This window comes from Lepisma saccharinum, chromosome 30 (assembly GCF_977018435.1).
Source record: "Lepisma saccharinum chromosome 30, izLepSacc3.1, whole genome shotgun sequence".
In the NCBI taxonomy this organism is placed as follows: Eukaryota; Metazoa; Arthropoda; class Insecta; order Zygentoma; family Lepismatidae; genus Lepisma; species Lepisma saccharinum.
This window is the reverse complement of record NC_139258.1, coordinates 16,619,563-16,636,786: the sequence shown is the minus strand read 5'-3', so window position 1 is coordinate 16,636,786 and position 17,224 is coordinate 16,619,563. Positions and strand designations below refer to the sequence as shown.

Sequence of the window (17,224 nt, the reverse complement as noted above, 5' to 3'; positions counted from 1 at the left end):
AATTAAGAGCACATCAATCGGAACAGCAGAATCATCATCAAATGTACTGATTCTGAGAGGTGCTATCGGGCAATTGCCAGTGGAACAAATAAATACATTAATAGATAATTGTTTGCCATTGATGTGCCTGGCCTTTTTTTCAAATTTATCAATATTCTGAACAGACATTGGATATTCTAAACCCTCCATTGCATCATCAAAATCATGTTCATGCTGTTTGTAATAACTTATTCTCTCAGGATGCCTTGAAACTGGATACAAAGCAGCTAATATACACCACAAAAAGCATTTCTGGTCGGTATTTTCAATATTGACCACGGCTCTTTTGTTTTTAATATTTGCAGGTAATGGCACATATGTAGATCCTTGCAATGGGCTGAATTCAGAAATATTAACATATAACTTGTGTGATGAACCGCATAGGCTCCATCCTGACTCTTTTGCTGCAAATTCAGAGTGTTTAATATTCAATTGATCTATTAAACTGCTTATTATTTTGTCTGAATTTGCATTTGAATATACAGGTACAGTTTCTGTTATGTGGGGCTGTATAAATTTTGTGCCGTTTGGCTTCTTATATTGTGTAAACAATTTGAGGGACAGTTTATAAGAGCCATTTTGTGCATTAAGAATTGCCTGCAGATCAGAATTTATACTGTTCAAAAAATTCTCAATGCCACATCTTGGCTCTGATACAAACCGGTGATCTCTTAATTGGCCCTTAAAACTGCTATGGATAGGTTCATAGCGTGGCTGCTTTGCTGCTCTGGCATTAAGAGGTGCTTCGTGCCTTCTTTTCAGACCAGATGTAGATGGTTGTGTTGATGACTGTACAGAGCAAGTATTTTTATGTGTATCTGTGAAGTATTGCATGCTGTATTTTCTATTGCATTTGGGGCAAATTTTTGTGGGAGTTTTGTATTTGTCTGGGTTACAAATCTTTTGGTGTCTGGCCCAATTAGAGCTAAATATATTTTTATTGCACTGATTGCAATATTTTTGATTTGGCATTTTTGTTGTTGTTTATTATATACAATTTCCTGGGTTTCAAATCAAAACTTTATACTGAATAAAAAATATCAGTTGGGTTCAGCTGTGTACTTTGTGTGTGTGTATATGTGTGTAGGTGTGTATGTGTGTATGTGTGTTAATATTTTTGGCTTTGGTATTTATATAAAATTTCCTGGGTTTTAAATCTAATCTCTATGCTTATTATGACAGGTTGTAAAGCCAATAGCTTACAAGTGGAAAAAAAGAATAAATATTCATTCACACTGACCCAGCACAAATACCTGCACAAACATGCATGTCCTAGAAAGACAATAACCCAGCCCTGAGTATTATGTATTTATTTTTGTTTAACAAGCTGGGATAGATATATGCCTGACTCTAAATATGAGTGGATTACAACAAACAAGCTAGATGTAACAAATATTAGGTAAAATATTGTTCAATATATATTTAATATTCACATTAAATCAAACAGGCCTATAAATATGAGAAGCACTGTAACAACACATCTGTTCTCCTCAACCACTCTCACAATACTGGCTGATGCAATACTCGGGAATTTCTGTAAGTACTGGCGCTGAGGAGAAACATGCAAAGCAAAAATCAATACTACCGTCTCGGGAATTGTACACACTGACACAGAGGGGAAACATGCAAACATATAATATAAGAAATAAGAGTGTCACGGAGCAATTCTAGGGGGGCTCTGCATATTGCATTGTTTTAATATTAGATAAGCAAATTGAACCTGGTATCCAATTAAACTTAAACAGGAAGTAAATATGTGTGTGTATGTATGGGTTTTTGCTTAATTTCTGGTGTGGCCAAAAATATATCAATTTTTGACAAATTTATGGACAAAAATCTGGCTGATGCAACTTTTGTAAGTATATGCAAATCAATCTGAGCATTTTTACAAAATCTTGGATTAGACAGGGTTCCACACTTGAGCAAAAAGCTCATATGAACATGTTGAGCAAGTTTTAAGTATAGCAAATCTGCATGAGGGGAGCTCTTCCTTTCCTGAGTTTATAATACAGGGGAGCTCTTCCTTTCTCAGAGGAGCTCTTCCTTTCTCAGGGGAGCTCTTCCTTTCTGAAAAATTCCCGAGGGCATTTTTACAAAATCCTTGGGTTAGGCAGGGTGCTACACTTGAGCAAAAAGCTCATATGAACATGTTGAGCAAGTTTTAAGTATAGCAAATCTGCATGAGGGGAGCTCTTCCTTTCTTGGGTTTATAGTAGCATCAATACCACTACTCAAGGCCCTTACAGGGCTGTCGAGACACGGGTGGAAATATTTTAATTTTTTATTTTGCAAGTCTCACATAGCTAGTTCTGAAGAAAATTACCGGACATTAATTGTTCCCATATTTGCTGTTGGTACGAAACTGTGAACAGAATGTGATAAAATACGTAGATAATGTTCGATTGTGGAATCTAAGGAAGAAAACAAAGGACTGTTGTTTATTAGATACGTATTGAAAATATTAGTAGACCCATAATATAATTTATCAGATGTTGAACATGTAACATTCTATTGTTCTATCATGTTTTTTCTTGTAAATTTGAATATCAGATATTTACAAGAATTAGTTATTTTAAAAAAACTGTCAAAACTACTGGCTTCCTTTTTAAATCAGTGAATCTTCCTGAGATAAATTACTGAGTTTAGCCAGTTGCATAATTTTGGCACACTACATCATGGAGCATCAAAAGTTACGACACGAAAGAGCATAGTGTTTGGCTTTACATATTTTTAATCTCTCTGTAGGATAGTTTTCTCTATCTAGAAGTTGTTAAAAATATGTGATATCATTATACTTAACATTTCTCTGACTGCTGGATATTTTTTTAAAAAAATCATTGAATGTGCACTCCATTGTTCATTTCACAGACAAAATAGAAATGAAAACATAGTATTAAATTATAAATACAGCACTGTATAAAGTTATTTATTTACATATACTTACAATACAGGAATTATGAATGAGCGAGAGGGGATGAATTTACATGTATTGGGAAGTCAATGACGTAATTATCACATTACGTATGATTGACGTAAGATTTGGCAGGTTTTGATTGGCTAAAATGAGCAACACCTTTCATATTGGTTGACACTTGCTGAACTGGGCTGTAATTCGAATTTTGTACATTACAGCCTTCTGCCAGAAGGCAGGGCACAGTCCGTTCATGAACTAAATCTTTCATATCAACCGTAGTTGGGGGCAACAAAGGAGAGATATTGTATTCACTATTTTGATGTCGTTCGCGATTGTCATATTTGTGCTCTAAGTTCGTCCGCCTTCCGTTAGATGGCACTGTCCGCTGGAACTCGTCATGCTCTGCCATCTCTGAGCGGTTGCCGGAACTTCTTGCTTCGTTCGGGGGCTCCGGGAATTTCAGTTTCTGGCTGAAGTTTGCAATTTTAGTGGAAAATGAAGATATTATAGCTTCAGTCATTCCGCCAGATGTCAGCAGTTTTCTTTTTGGCCTCAGTCGTACCTTTAGTGGCGCAGTCCTGTTACTCTCAAATGTATCATTTCTTACTAAATGCACATTTTCTGCTTCTATAGGTTTTAGACTTGTGTATGCTTGCGCCGTTCCATATTCTACACTCTCTGAGCTTGAAGGTTTAACAGGCGAGTACGCGACTTGGAAATATTTTGTCCTGGACATTCCATTAGGAAAATTTCCGTTGTAGTTCAATATCATTTTGAGTTCCTGTTTGTGGTCCGCCAGCAAGCCGTTGCTGTATCGCGTCAACTCGGCTGGGGGTTGAATGTTCCCGTATGGTGCGTTGTTGGTGGACATGAAGTTCTTGAACATGTACGGGAAGACAGATTTGCTGAATCCATGATCGAAGAAATCGTAGCCATTTTCTTCAGCGTCGTCGCCGTAGTGGGATTCGGTAGAGAAGGGTTTTCCCCTAAAGCTGTCATCCTGAAATGAAAAAGTACACCAGTGATAAGTGAAATTTATAGCGTTGTTCCGATCGGAACATGATGATTCCAGTCCGAATCCTAGAAGGAGGCTGTAAATTAGCCAAGGGATTTTCCGCCGCTAGGCAAACCAAATATTTCCTCTTTATTCATGCCAGGAATCATTGTACACTTGGGCGGAACGAAAAAAAAAATATATATTTTTTTAAAAAATTAAATAGTGCGGAAAAGTTGCCTTTTCATGTAAAAACGACAAAAATAAAATTTGATATTAATGGGAGCATGTCTTGAGGTGCCGCAACTACAATAAAGTTTCATAAATTTGATTTTTTTGCTCTATTTCAACATTTTTCTCTAGTTTCTTATTTGCCCAAATCAAAAAGTTCGTACTTTTTATTAATAGAACAAACGCTTTTGGGGGGTTTTAAATTTATGGTGAGGATAAAAAAATATTAAAATATTAAATTTAAAACCTCGCAAAAACCCAAAAAACGTTTGTTATATTAATAAAAAGACATAAAAAGTACGAACTTTTATGTCCGAAAATCCTTCGTATCTCAGTTATTAATGAAAGAACATTCTGACACATCTGTTAGACATTGTCAGCTTATTAGCAAATGTTGAAACTGTCATCAACTCAGAAACTCATAATTAGAGCCCGGAAGTTCAGGCATTTATTTTCGTTAAAATAGGTAGGCAAAATGGCATTTATTATGTGGAAAATAGGCACTAAAATGAAAAAAAGGCAAAATAAACCGAAAAAAAGGCACAGTTGGAAGTCGCTTACTTTTATCTATAATTTCTGGCAAAATGTTAAAATCTACATTGGGAAGAGCATTTCAATTTTCACCAAATTCACGCACGTAACCATGTAATTTATCACTTAATGGCACACTAAATTTCGGCATGATCACAACTACACGATCCTTTCCCTCCAAAGTGCAGAACTAAACTAAAGATAGATAACTTGATTTTGGAATCCATGCAAAGGCTTGGGCATTAGTGTTGTTTCTTGTCAATAACGTCCTGACACGGACGCTGGACGTGATGACGTAATTGTGCAGACGTTCTGCAACAGGTTTTCAGCAGTCAATCATGCACAAGGAAATGTTAACCGAAAGGCAATATCCTAACTCAGCATGAAATACTTTTTCCTCACACTTTTCTCCTTCAGCAATGTTGAAACATGCGTGAGTTCAATATTACTTAAATAAGGCGAAAATTATTCACATAATAAACGGAAGAAAAATAAACGCCAACAACGTTTTTTGGGAAAAAATAATTTATACACACACTTTTTTTTTTTAAAAAAAAATGGTCCAATTTCATTGAAAAAGGCAAAAAAAGGCATTATAATTAAAAATAGGCAGTGGGGTCCCAAATAGGCAAATGAAAAGGCTTCTGAAACATTCGAAACAACATAAAAAACGTATATCCGGAAAATTTTTATCAATATATCCAGTAGATAAAAAGAGGCATTTTGCCATACTTCCGGGCTCTACTCATAATAAATGTTCAAAATGTCCTCCTCTTGCTTCCACACACGCATGCACGCGTCGGATCGTGGACCGGCGCACCTTCACATACTCCCACCCGGTGTCGAACGGTTTCGCAGGCTTCCCTATGCGTCATGCAAAACTATGTTTTCGAGCCAAAGTATAAACTATCCAAATATCTGCAGTACGAGGCTCAGATAATAATGTAGATAAGGATCTATCAGAAATGGAACCTGTGCGTGTTGCAAGTTTTTACAACCTCGGCGTTGTTGCCTTAAGTGACAATTGAAAATGTCCCCCAAGAGCAAAAGTTTAATTCCCACAATGTATGGTGATAAAAGCGCCAATACACACAAGCAAAAGCAGAATTTGCAATACTAGTTTTAAGCCTCCGGTTAGAATTGATTAAGAGGACCATTTATAAATCAAATTTCATAATTTATCCCTTTAGCTTCATGTACGCTAGGTCTTTACACTCAAGAAGGATTTTAAGGAAGAATCAACACCACCATTTATACTGTGTGCAAGAAAATTGCAATAAAATAATAATATGGTTACATTTTACCTGTACTGATGTATAGGCAATACCTATGACTTAACTATGACAAGGAGACTTCCATCACTGTATACATTTTAGTGGTTACCTGGTCACGTAGATCATTGTGCATTGTTAGAATTGTATTATATTATTGGTCAAAGCCACTTGTTTGACATTTGACAAACAAAAATAACTCTTTGATGCACAGTTACAGCGTGTCATCAGTGTTTCACATACATTTCAGAGAGGGAAGTTTTCTATGCTCTTTACATTATGGAACAAAGGTTCCTTAATGACTGTGGTACGAAACAAACGGTTTAACCCCCTTCCTTTCTCTTCCTCCTACCCCCGCACCGTGGACCTTCATAATCGCCACTGAAAAGAAGACTTCAAAATAGTTTTGTCTCCAAACACAAAAGATTTTCTGCAACCAGTGTTGATTCTGCCAGTCACAGGATGGGGTAGGATTAATGATTATAATGGGAAAATCAACTTCACAGCAGAAGAGTTACTTACTATATTTTTTTTCTTCAAAATTTAGATTGTGCCTGAACTAATTTTGCTAGAAAAAAATGTTTTTCAAGAGCATACATTTTCAGATTCTTTCAATCGAAATTTATTTCACTGCAACATTTTGCTACTTGTAATTTTCTTTAACGTACAGATATAGGGTGTCTATCAGCCAAGAAAGTCATGGAAATCAAGAAATTGTACTTATGGTCAAGAATTTTTGCTTTGACAGTGATAAGCAGCTGCACATTATTTGTCAAAACATTGCAGACTGCTTTATTCAGAAACATGTAATGGATAATGTGCATAACCCTTAGGAACATTTGGCTGTTGATGAACCGCATGCCTTTAAATATGTCAAAGGATGTTAATGTGGGATTTGGAACTTCTGCTCTTAAAATTCTTAAGCAATTGCGAGTTATTCATTTCAAAGATGAGTGTAAGAAGTTCCTTATTACGCTGTTCACAAAGTTGTTGCAAAAGTTACATTTTTACATGCATTAGTAGATAAAGCAAGTCTAATTCTCTTGTTGAAGTACAGCTTTAGTGTTCACTCTAACTGGCTTCTTGGTAGGGGTTTTTCATGAAATAATATATGTTGCTTATTGGATGCGTTTGCATAAAGGAAGGAATTCATAACATTTGCAAGAGAGATTTACAATCGTCAGGATACCGTACCGTACTACAAAATTTGTCGCTTTCCAACAGAAGTAATGTCAGTGGCAACCGTTTTTCCTCGTTGCGTGGTTGCATACATACAGGATAGAAAATCGCATTTATCGAGGATTCGTGTTTTCGAAATGAACAACACAAAAAGTCAAAACTTTGTAACGAACCTGAGCGTTTAAGGTTTTATATTTGTATGAAGTTAAGATTATTAAAATGTTTGTTACTTCAAATAATGTGCAAGTTGTCACAGACAACTACAATTAGATTGATACAGTTGTGGTTGGAACTTGTATATATGTTTATAAATACGTCATAATCTGTTCGTGTTGACGTCACTTTCTCATCTCAGCAGAGGAAGTGAACCCACCTGAATGTTTCTCACCTGACGACAGACTGAGTTTGAAAACACGTGAAGGTAAAGAATCAATAACAACTTGGAAACGGGGAGAATTCAAGAATAGATTTTCGGTTCTTCGAGTTTTCTTCTTGCCGATAAGTTGAAAGTAAGCAATTAATTATGTAATTTGACTTTCGCTATATGTGAGGGAATTGCCCAACGTTAGTATTGAATGTTCTAGTGTTTTATTGGTAAGTGTTTATGAAATATAAGTGATTATAAAACTGCGTTTAACTTTGAAAACAATGTTGTGTTTCTTTTCTACCCAGCAAGCACTGATGATTTGCAAAGATTCTCATGTTCCCGACTAAAGGAGTAGCGGACTAACTTTCTGACGACTGGTGTACAACCGGGGGACGTTGCAACTTGTTTCCGAATCCACCTTATGCTCAGCTTGGCTAATCGGGACTGAGTCTACAGTTTAGTGCGGAATCCAAACCAGTATGCAATGTCCCTCAACCGGGGATCGAACCCGGAACTCCTTGATTACAAGACGACACGTTAACACTGCGTCATCGGGGAGCCCACACGTTCGGTGAACCCCCTCCTCAGAAAAATACATTTGGATCCCCTCATGCTTACTACCTATCATAATTCTGCTCCTGGTTCTGCCAGTAGTTTAGACAGACCATACTCTGTCCCGGTGATCTCTGGAGCAAGCAAACGAAAAGAAGTCTCTGAGGTAGTTGTTGTTGTTGCTCCCGAGGGCTCGACCAATATTTTCCATTTCGTGTACCATATAAGAAAATATGATCATATACTCCCAACCTTATACTCAAACAAAATGTTGAACATGGCCAGACGCCGAAAATTACATCTGTATTGTTTTATTCATAATCTTTTACAGACCAAAACACCTAAAAACCTATTCAAGAAATAAAAATCCAGTAGGGAAATACACGATTACAAAACAAGGGGAACATCAAAACTTGAGCTTCCAAAGCACACACTAGTGCTTTTCGAATCATCATTCACATATTCAGCTGCAAGAGCGTGGAATGAACTTCCTCACTAATCGCAACAACTTCAAAAAACAAACTAAAAACTCTATTGTTAAATGAACAATATCTGTGTTTCAGCACTCACGAATAATAGCTCTCATTTCTGAACCAACTTCCTAAAAACAAGTATTTTAATTTTGCTTGTTTACTTTCTCCCTTACATGTTGCCAACTCTTTACGATATATTGTCCTTTCTCGTGTATATGTTTTTACATAATATTAATTTGTATTAGTCTTAACTATATCACACCAAGCACAATAATTTCAATTAATTTGTGTATCCTTTGTGTATTTGTTTTCAATCCTTTTCTTTTTTTAGTGTGTAGACGAGCCTTTGTTCTCAATTTTGTATTTGTTCTTTTTGTGTCTTCTTTGTTTCTTTCTTTCTTCTTTGTTTGTTATTGTACAAACATTTAGTATGTAGAACGAATGTATTTAGTATGTATATGTATACATCAGTGGCGTAGCGATAAATTACGCCCGTACGCCCGGCGTTTCCAAAGTTAAAATTTCAAAAATGCTTAAATGCTGTTATTATAAAGTAAAGCGTGACTAATTTCATATATGTTTGACCTTCATAGCATTATAATAGCTATTTTTCGCGATCCGCTTGCAACGCTCCATTCTCAACACTCGTTCTAGCATCTTTTTTCAATGCCTTTCCCGGCCGGACGCCGAGCAGGTTCGGCGTACAGGACTCCTATATTCCTTGCTGCCTTTCTGGAGGGAAAGCTTCGATTTCTACAGCACGCGCGTAAATGCTCTCTCGTACGCCAGCGTACGGAGCAGAGAGGTCTACCGTGATTGGTTCATGTGACCCTTTCTGCCTTCTGAAGCAGACGACAGCGGTAGAATTCCTACCCGGTTCTTCGCTCTTCGCGCTCATGCAACTCGTGCTATGTGATGCTACAATACGCAATATTGACTGACGTAACATTACCAATCTCAAATATACTGCTTCTTAATGGCCACTGCATTGTATAATTTATCGCACGAACAGCGGTGTGCATTAGAAACTAAAAGATCAACACAGTTTTTGTCAAATAAGTTGGTGAAGTCCTCGTGGTAGAAATTCAGCCTGTGGCTGCTCTACCACTTAACCCGCAAAACTATTATTATTATTTTATTGTTATTTTTTTTCGTTATTATCTAACTGCTTAATATTGTGTCAATGGAAATGTTTAGCATTCATTTGAAAACTCTTAACATAGAATGGTCTCTGGACAAAATTATTTTAAAATGTTTATCAGCATTCTCAAGATGTAATAAACGTTCGCTGCGGGACGGCGTAGGTTCGAATCCGGCTCTGGTCGGAATTTATTCAGCCTACGTATAGGGCCGGTGGCAACCCACCATCGTGAGGAAATTGGGGAGCTCCGAGTGAGTGAGCGTAATCCGGTCACGGAGACCTACTATAACGGCTGGGGATACGTCGGGCTGACCCCCTGACTATTCCAATACTGGTTGCAGATCTCCACGCTTAGAGGTGACGAAGGAAAGCGTGGGAGGGAGACCGGCAGTCGGTAGGTAAGCCAATGCCCTCCATGGGCTGTCGCGCAAAGGATTATTATTATTAATAAACAGTGGTCTGAATTACTAATCGGCACTGTTACGTCAGTAGAGTGTACGATATTTGGACCATCCACTCTGCTTTGCACAGGGCGCCAAGACGACAGAGGTCCCTGGTTCGAATCCGGCGTGAGCACGGGTGTTCTTTGTCAGTGTCCCTTCATCAATATCATCACTCATATTCATATTCGCAATTAACCAAAAGTGGTAGAAAAGCGAAGTAAAAGAAACCAAATCAATCAGTAGTTGGATCATCCACAACAATGACGTCTACTGTTGTGCAGAGGCGCTTGTGATTCAGGTAGGTTTTTAATGACTTGCGTCATGCAGAAAGGTATAAAAAGGGTATAAAACACCAGAGTTCAAAACATTTGTGGCATAGTGAGGCATCTAATTTTCTAGCTAAAACATGCATGGATGATGTTTTATTGAAAACCCAGCTGATTTCAGGCAAATAAACAATACCTGTGGCGACTAATTCCATAAGTAAATTATTAAGCAAGAAAGGGCCGACCCTTCCTTCGGACTTGGCGTTCCCACCCGAAATGTCCATGCTACGCCACTGGTATCCATTGGAGTTAGGTGGTAGAACAGTCGCAGGCTGAACCTCGCCCTTTAATAAAGGAAAATTGAAATCGACTCGTGAGAGGAGAAGTGAGTGCAGATACCGGCTGTTTCCAGCAGCGCGCACTGCTTTGTTCCACCAATTCGCTTTCTCCCCTTCTCTTCCGTTATGCAACAGTATTGTAAGAAGTAGACTGGAATATGCTTCTATTATCTGGTCATCAATCTACAAATCGCATGAAAATACCGTGGAGAGAACACAGAATAATTTTTTGAGGTATTTATATTATATAAAATATAATAAGCCAGTGCAATATAATGTGCCATATCAAAATTTGCTGCATGAATTTAATTTTAAGAGCCTTTGTAATAGGCGGAATATTCTGTATCACTTATATTTACATAAAACTGTAAACGGTATATTAGACAATAGTTATTTCCTCAGTCAACTGCAATTCAATACGAGAAAAAGTAATTTACGTGGGCGAAACTTACTGATTCCGAAAATTCCCAAAACTGAGAAATATAAAAGCAGCCCATTAAGTAGAATGTGTGATTTGTATAATACGCTTTCAATGAATAAGCAGGCCTTAGATTTATCATTGCCGTTCAAACTATATAAAAAATGATTGAATCAGAATTATGACAAAAATACACTGTAATCATTCCGGTATCCCTATTCTCCCCATTATTTTCCATTGTATTCTACAATTATATATCTATAGGGATTTTATGTCTGTAATTATTGCACAAGTCTTTGTTCTTGTATGGTGAAAGACAAGATATGACGAACTGTCATAATGTATTCTGGAAACTTGAGTTTCGTGTGTGTTTTGCTCGGGTATAGTAGCCCAACTCAAGTTCTAAGACGATGAACTCATCAAGTGCAGAGAATTCACGATAGGTGGAATGCCTATGCAATATGAAAACTTTGTTGCTTTAACAGTTACGCGAAGAATCGCTAGATGGCTCTGACCGTCGGGCGCATTTGAATTGTAAATTCCTTTGTTTAAGATCCGATTTTCTCGCGGTTTCCTTATGCACAAGGACATTTTGATGTGTCGGTCACTGCACGCATGGGCAATTCGCAGTTATGGCGCAAAATAATAAAATATACAGCGTTTTGATCGAGATGCCTTTGGTTAATTATCAGCAAAAAGTTTATCTTATTGAGCATTACTCTGGGTTCCTTAACGCATATACATATCTGTTAACGTGTGGTATTTAAATCATGAAAAATTGTTGTTTGGAAAAGACAAATGTGCTCTGCAAAAATGACTAACAGTGATCGATAGGGGTGTGCAGTGGTGGAGAAGGACTTCCGAAAGAAAAAACATGGAGTGAACAGAGTAATGTCACTACAGGGGAGGAAATCAGAATTGTTTCCGTGCTTTAGGGAGGAATTTTACATCTGCAGTTAGGACAAAACGGCAGATAATAGCAAGAAGTGAAAGCACATCGCAAAAATAGGTGTTGGAAAGGAATGGAGCTCTCAGGAAGAGAGAGGTAAGAGTGGACTCGGGCGTGCTGGATTCGTCGTTCCCGACACACCAGGTGAGGAAATTAATTATCTTAAGTGACTTCAATGGGAAGAAAATTCTCGAAGATCGTGTTTACAACGTTTAAGCAAAGTTGTTCATGAGATAGCTATCTCGCGTGTGTTGAATTTTACGGGAAACGGTACTAGTACACGTCGCAGACCATGCGTTATTTACAAAATGGCCATCGACGCCATGTTTGAAAAGGGCTCGGTGCACACGTAAAACGATTCATTTTCGTGCAAGAAACGCATAGCACTAATCAAAATAAACGAGGAGCATGTTCCCAGATTGGATCTATGTCAAAATAGGAACTAATTAGGACTTTGTAATTCCTTATATGGCATTAAAGGTGCATGCTATATGACTTTGATGGGTAATTTTCGTTCACGTATCGACAGTTTTTATTTTACGTCTCTTAATTAATAAGGACAGATTGTTGATGCTTTAATACGCAGGAAATATGTGTTAAATTGAATACAATAAATAAGTTTACTGTTTCTGATGTTCATATTTACGTGCTAAAATATTTTCTTCCATTTGTATTTGGTGTTTATGAAAATGTTTAAATGATTAATTCTTCTCTTTCAGAAGGGGGGAATTTCGCATGTGTAAATTGGGTTATTGCTGTGGCTATGGAAAGGGGTTATTGTTAGTTGTAAATTATCTGAAATCCTATTTGAAAATCTGAAAGTATAAAATTTTAATCTCCAGCGATCTGCACTCGTCACCAGCGTTACCAGGCAAAGTTGAAATTCAGTTATTGAGTCATGGATATCTGATCTAAATTAGTAAATTGAGCGTATGTCCTTTAGCTCGTCGCAAAGAGAAAAGGCCAGATTGTTTAATTTCATTATTGATTGTTATTGATTACTTGTATTATCGGTTGATGTATGTATATATATATATTTGCTAATTGTATTGTTTTCTTTGGGTTTTTTTCTGCCGTCTGTAATTGGAGGTTTACCTCTGTTGAGGGCAGTAAATAAATAAATGAATGCGCAATCTTGATCTATAGATTCAAGAGACAGAGTATAGGTTTGGTGTTCAGAGTTTCTTGCGACGTCATATATCTGTGGAGCTCGACCTTACATTTACAGATTAGTTGTGCGAGAAGTTAGATCCTTAAAAAAATGAACAAATAATGAGAAAAGCGTGACATCACGAGTGCAGATTGTTTATCTTACTTTGTAACTGAAATTAATTGGTTTGCGTTTTTATCGTTTGTTTGAAGCTACTAATACCAGTCTCTCATCTTTACAGGAGTGCAATTTGGTGTCTTGGCTGAGAGTGAATTCAAGGATGTTTTGACTTAAGATGGCTGCAAGACTTTCATAATCTGGTAAGTAATAAAACAAATGTTGCTTTCTTGTGCTTCTTTCCTTCATCATACATTACATCATCAATGTTGCGCATTATTTTAATCCGATTTTTATAATCAATGAAGCCAATTTTGTTAAGTGATATTATGATTGCAAATTTTCCCTTTACGCTTATTATGCTGTTGTAGATTACTTGCACATTGAATAATTTTAATCATTATGCGATAATTGCTTTCGCGCTTTATTCTATTGTTGTAGACTCTTTTCAGGGTTCTTATTTCACACTTAATTATCTTTCTCTTTTCATTGTTCCACAAGTTATAACAGGCATGCTCATAACCAGGGAACGCATTTATATGTAGTAAAAATGTGCTAAATATGTAAAGTACATATTTATTTTCATCAAAATATGGAGTTCAATGTAGTGACGACTCGTGGCTTTTATAAGGTGTAGGAAGTTATGGTAAACAGACCGAGGAAAGACTTTGAAAATGTGTTCAATTAAACAAGCACTTGTACTATCCATTACATTTAGCTGCAACACTGTACCCACTTTTGAGTGGACCAAGCTGAATTTGTTCGACGTTTGTGGAGTCCTCCCAGCCTGTCGTCGTGTGTTTGCCAATCCCCTGATAAAAATATTGCTTCTTCAACTCTTAAATTATGCTAAACACAACTAATTATATAGTTTTAAGTTCAATTCATGCAGCTATTTTGGAGTTGCGAACTTGGTTTATCCATTATTTATTATAGTTAAGCAGCGTTTGAGAATTTCGCACATAAAACCAATTAAATGGATTCAGTAGTCCTTGAAACAGCTGGAGAAAATTTACGATTGGGAACGGCGGTTTGTTCAACTTTCATAAAATGTTCATTTGCTAAATCGTGGAGGATACAGAAAAGATTAAAAGAATGGGATGTACCGAGATGTGATTGTAAAAGCTTGTACTTTGGTCGTCATACTTCCTTTTGTTTGAAACAAATTGGTTGGAGAAGTACAAATAAGATATAACTTTAAAAAATATATTCCCTCAAAGTATCTTCCATTGAATTCGATTTATCTGTCTCCCAGGGACCCGCGTTTAGCGATGATGCTAGATTTTACCCTTATGCCAAACACAGAGTGCTAAGTGCCAACGAAGTTCAAATTATGCTAGATTTAGAACCATAATGCTACGGTTGGCACCACTGAATGAGGAAGCAACTGCCTCTTCCTCGCTGGACCATATAACCGCTGTAGGTGGAAGATCGAGGTTCCTCAGCAGCAGGGAAGAGGGACAACTGTCATCTTTGGCTGGCAGCTGGAGCAAAAGCGAGTGATAGCGAAAAGTAGGAAACCTGGTCAAGTGTACGCACATTGCGCAATTAACTTTTAATTAACACTAAACTCCTAAAAAGTAGAGAACTGGAAATAAGTGCAAATGAACTGTAGGAAGTTCCTCACTTCCTACATGGAGGAATCGCCCCTGTTTAAATATGGAATTAAAATTGAAGAAAATTGCTTTTAATAAGACAATACACGAGCTAAATAAAATACAGTACGCTTACATTGACGTCAGTGGCGGCGATTGGGTTCCAAAACCGAGGGGCAAAGACAGTATATTTCCCTTTGTAGGTAAGGTTTAGCATAGTGCGGGGGCAAAAGTGGCGAAAAGTAGTGGGCAACCGCCCCCCTCTAATCGCCGCCACTGATTGACGTTAATTGTAAAACAACACAAAATGTGTTTTCATCTTCTGTTTCCAAAACAATGAATAACAAAATTGTGTTGTACGAACGTGAATTTTCTTCTGCTGTCCCTTAAGATGGGTTTATATTGACTATAGATCGATCACAAGAAAAAAAACCTTGGACGAAAAGTCCCCGCGCAGCTTTCCCTTCATCCCTCCACCTCGGGCCATAAGGAAGCATGGTTCACTCTCCCCCTCCCCTCCACGCGGGAGTACGTTGTACAGGAGTCGCTGGTCTGCGCAGGTTTCCTTGCTTGTGGTTCCACTATAAATCTGCGTTCAATATCGCAAGAAGTAAAGGGAGTATATTTGAAATTTGTCAGTTATTCGCGAGAAAGTCACCCAACTCTTTCGGTCACACGGGGACATGTTATTGCGTGAATATGGAGTATATGTTGAGAAATGTTCTGAAATATGGAAAAAATATGTAAAAATAACTAAAATATGTAAAATATGAGCCAAAACCTAATATATGTAAAACTATGGAACATAAAAACTGAATTTTCAAGTCTGCATGCCATGATGCGCGAAGGTAATATAAAATATTACTGGTTTCAGGTTCATACATAAATATGTATTTACATATAAATCCGTTCCTTGCTCATACGTAGGGCCCGGATTCTCAGGTTTTAACCTATTTTATTCCTTACTTAGTAACGTCACTATTATAACATATACAGGGTAAGTCAAAATGATGGACCCGATTTCAGACATTTATTCTGTGAAATATAATAAACAAATGTTATTGTGAGACATGTGCTAAGAAAGGTAAACTGTCAAAGTTTCTTTCAAACAAATCACAAGTGTTCTATGTGAGCCCCGCGCGTAATACGGCACACATCAAGCCGATAGTCTTATCTCCTGCCAAACTTTGTGTAGCATGTTGCGGTCAATATCAGCAATGGCTGCTGTGATGCGAGCACGCAGGTCATCCATCCAATGTTGTTGGAAGTGGTGGTACGTAAACATGATCCTTGACAAAACCCCACATGAAGAAATCAGATGGGGTCAAGTCTGGGGAACGAGGTGGCCAATGAAGGAGAGGTCGATCCTCCGGAGATGCACGGCCTATCCAAACGTTGTTCCAATGCCCCATTGAAATGGTCCCAAACGCTGCCATGTTAATGCGCAGGGACACCATCCAATTGGAGAATGAAATCTGCGCTATCCTCTGCAAGCTGTGGAAGGAGCCATAGTAGCAGCATATCAAGGAAAACAAGTCCTGTCACAGTACGTTTATGGAAGAAAAAGGGCCCATAAATCTTTTCATGGGAAATGGCACAAAGGGCATTCACTTTGGGAGAATTCATGAGGGTTAGCAGTTCCCCAAATCCTTACGTTGTGTCTATTCACTTTCCCTGAAAGGTGAAAAGTTGCTTCATCACTGTAAATTAACCTCTCAGAGAACCCATCCGTTTCCATTAATGCGAGAAAATCAGCACAGAAGGACCCGCGCATAGCATAATCAGTGTCTTTTAAGGCTTGAACTAGTTGCAAGCGGTGGGGTTTCATTTGTAAACGTTTCCACAGAACCCGCCAGACAGTTTTCTGTGGAAGTTGAAGTTCTCTCGCTGCCCGGTAGGTGGACTTCTGTGGACTCCGCACGAAACATGTGCGCACTCGTTCCACTGTCTCTTCCCCAGTCAACGGACGGCCAGTCGATTTTCGTTTACAGATGCAGTCCGAATCTGAAATGTTCATACCACTTACGAATGGCCGGCCTTCCCCGTAGGTGGTTCTCTCCGATATTTGGTACGGAAATGCCGTTGCACACTAATCACAGACTTGTTCACATGATAATCAAGCACACAGAAAGATCTCTGTTCTCCAGTCAACGCCATTTTCCTGCTCGCTGCTGACTCCTAGCGGTAGAAAGTGGAAACACTGCATGGGAACGAAACTTTGAAAGTTAACCTTTCGAAGCACATGTCTCACAGTAA

The 17,224-nt window shown here is 37.9% G+C and overlaps 1 protein-coding gene across 1 annotated transcript in view; it reads right to left on the bottom strand.

The window, feature by feature from the left end:
• Positions 1-2,985: 2,985 nt before the first annotated feature.
• The window catches only part of cysu (peroxidase homolog), a 187,692-nt gene continuing 173,453 nt past the window's right edge, over positions 2,986-17,224 (bottom strand). Inside the window, exon 19 of the mRNA XM_083115657.1 lies at positions 2,986-3,953. Coding sequence (XP_082971783.1) covers positions 3,057-3,953 — 897 coding nt within the window. The 3' untranslated portion in view covers positions 2,986-3,056. The remainder of the gene's footprint in view (positions 3,954-17,224) is intronic.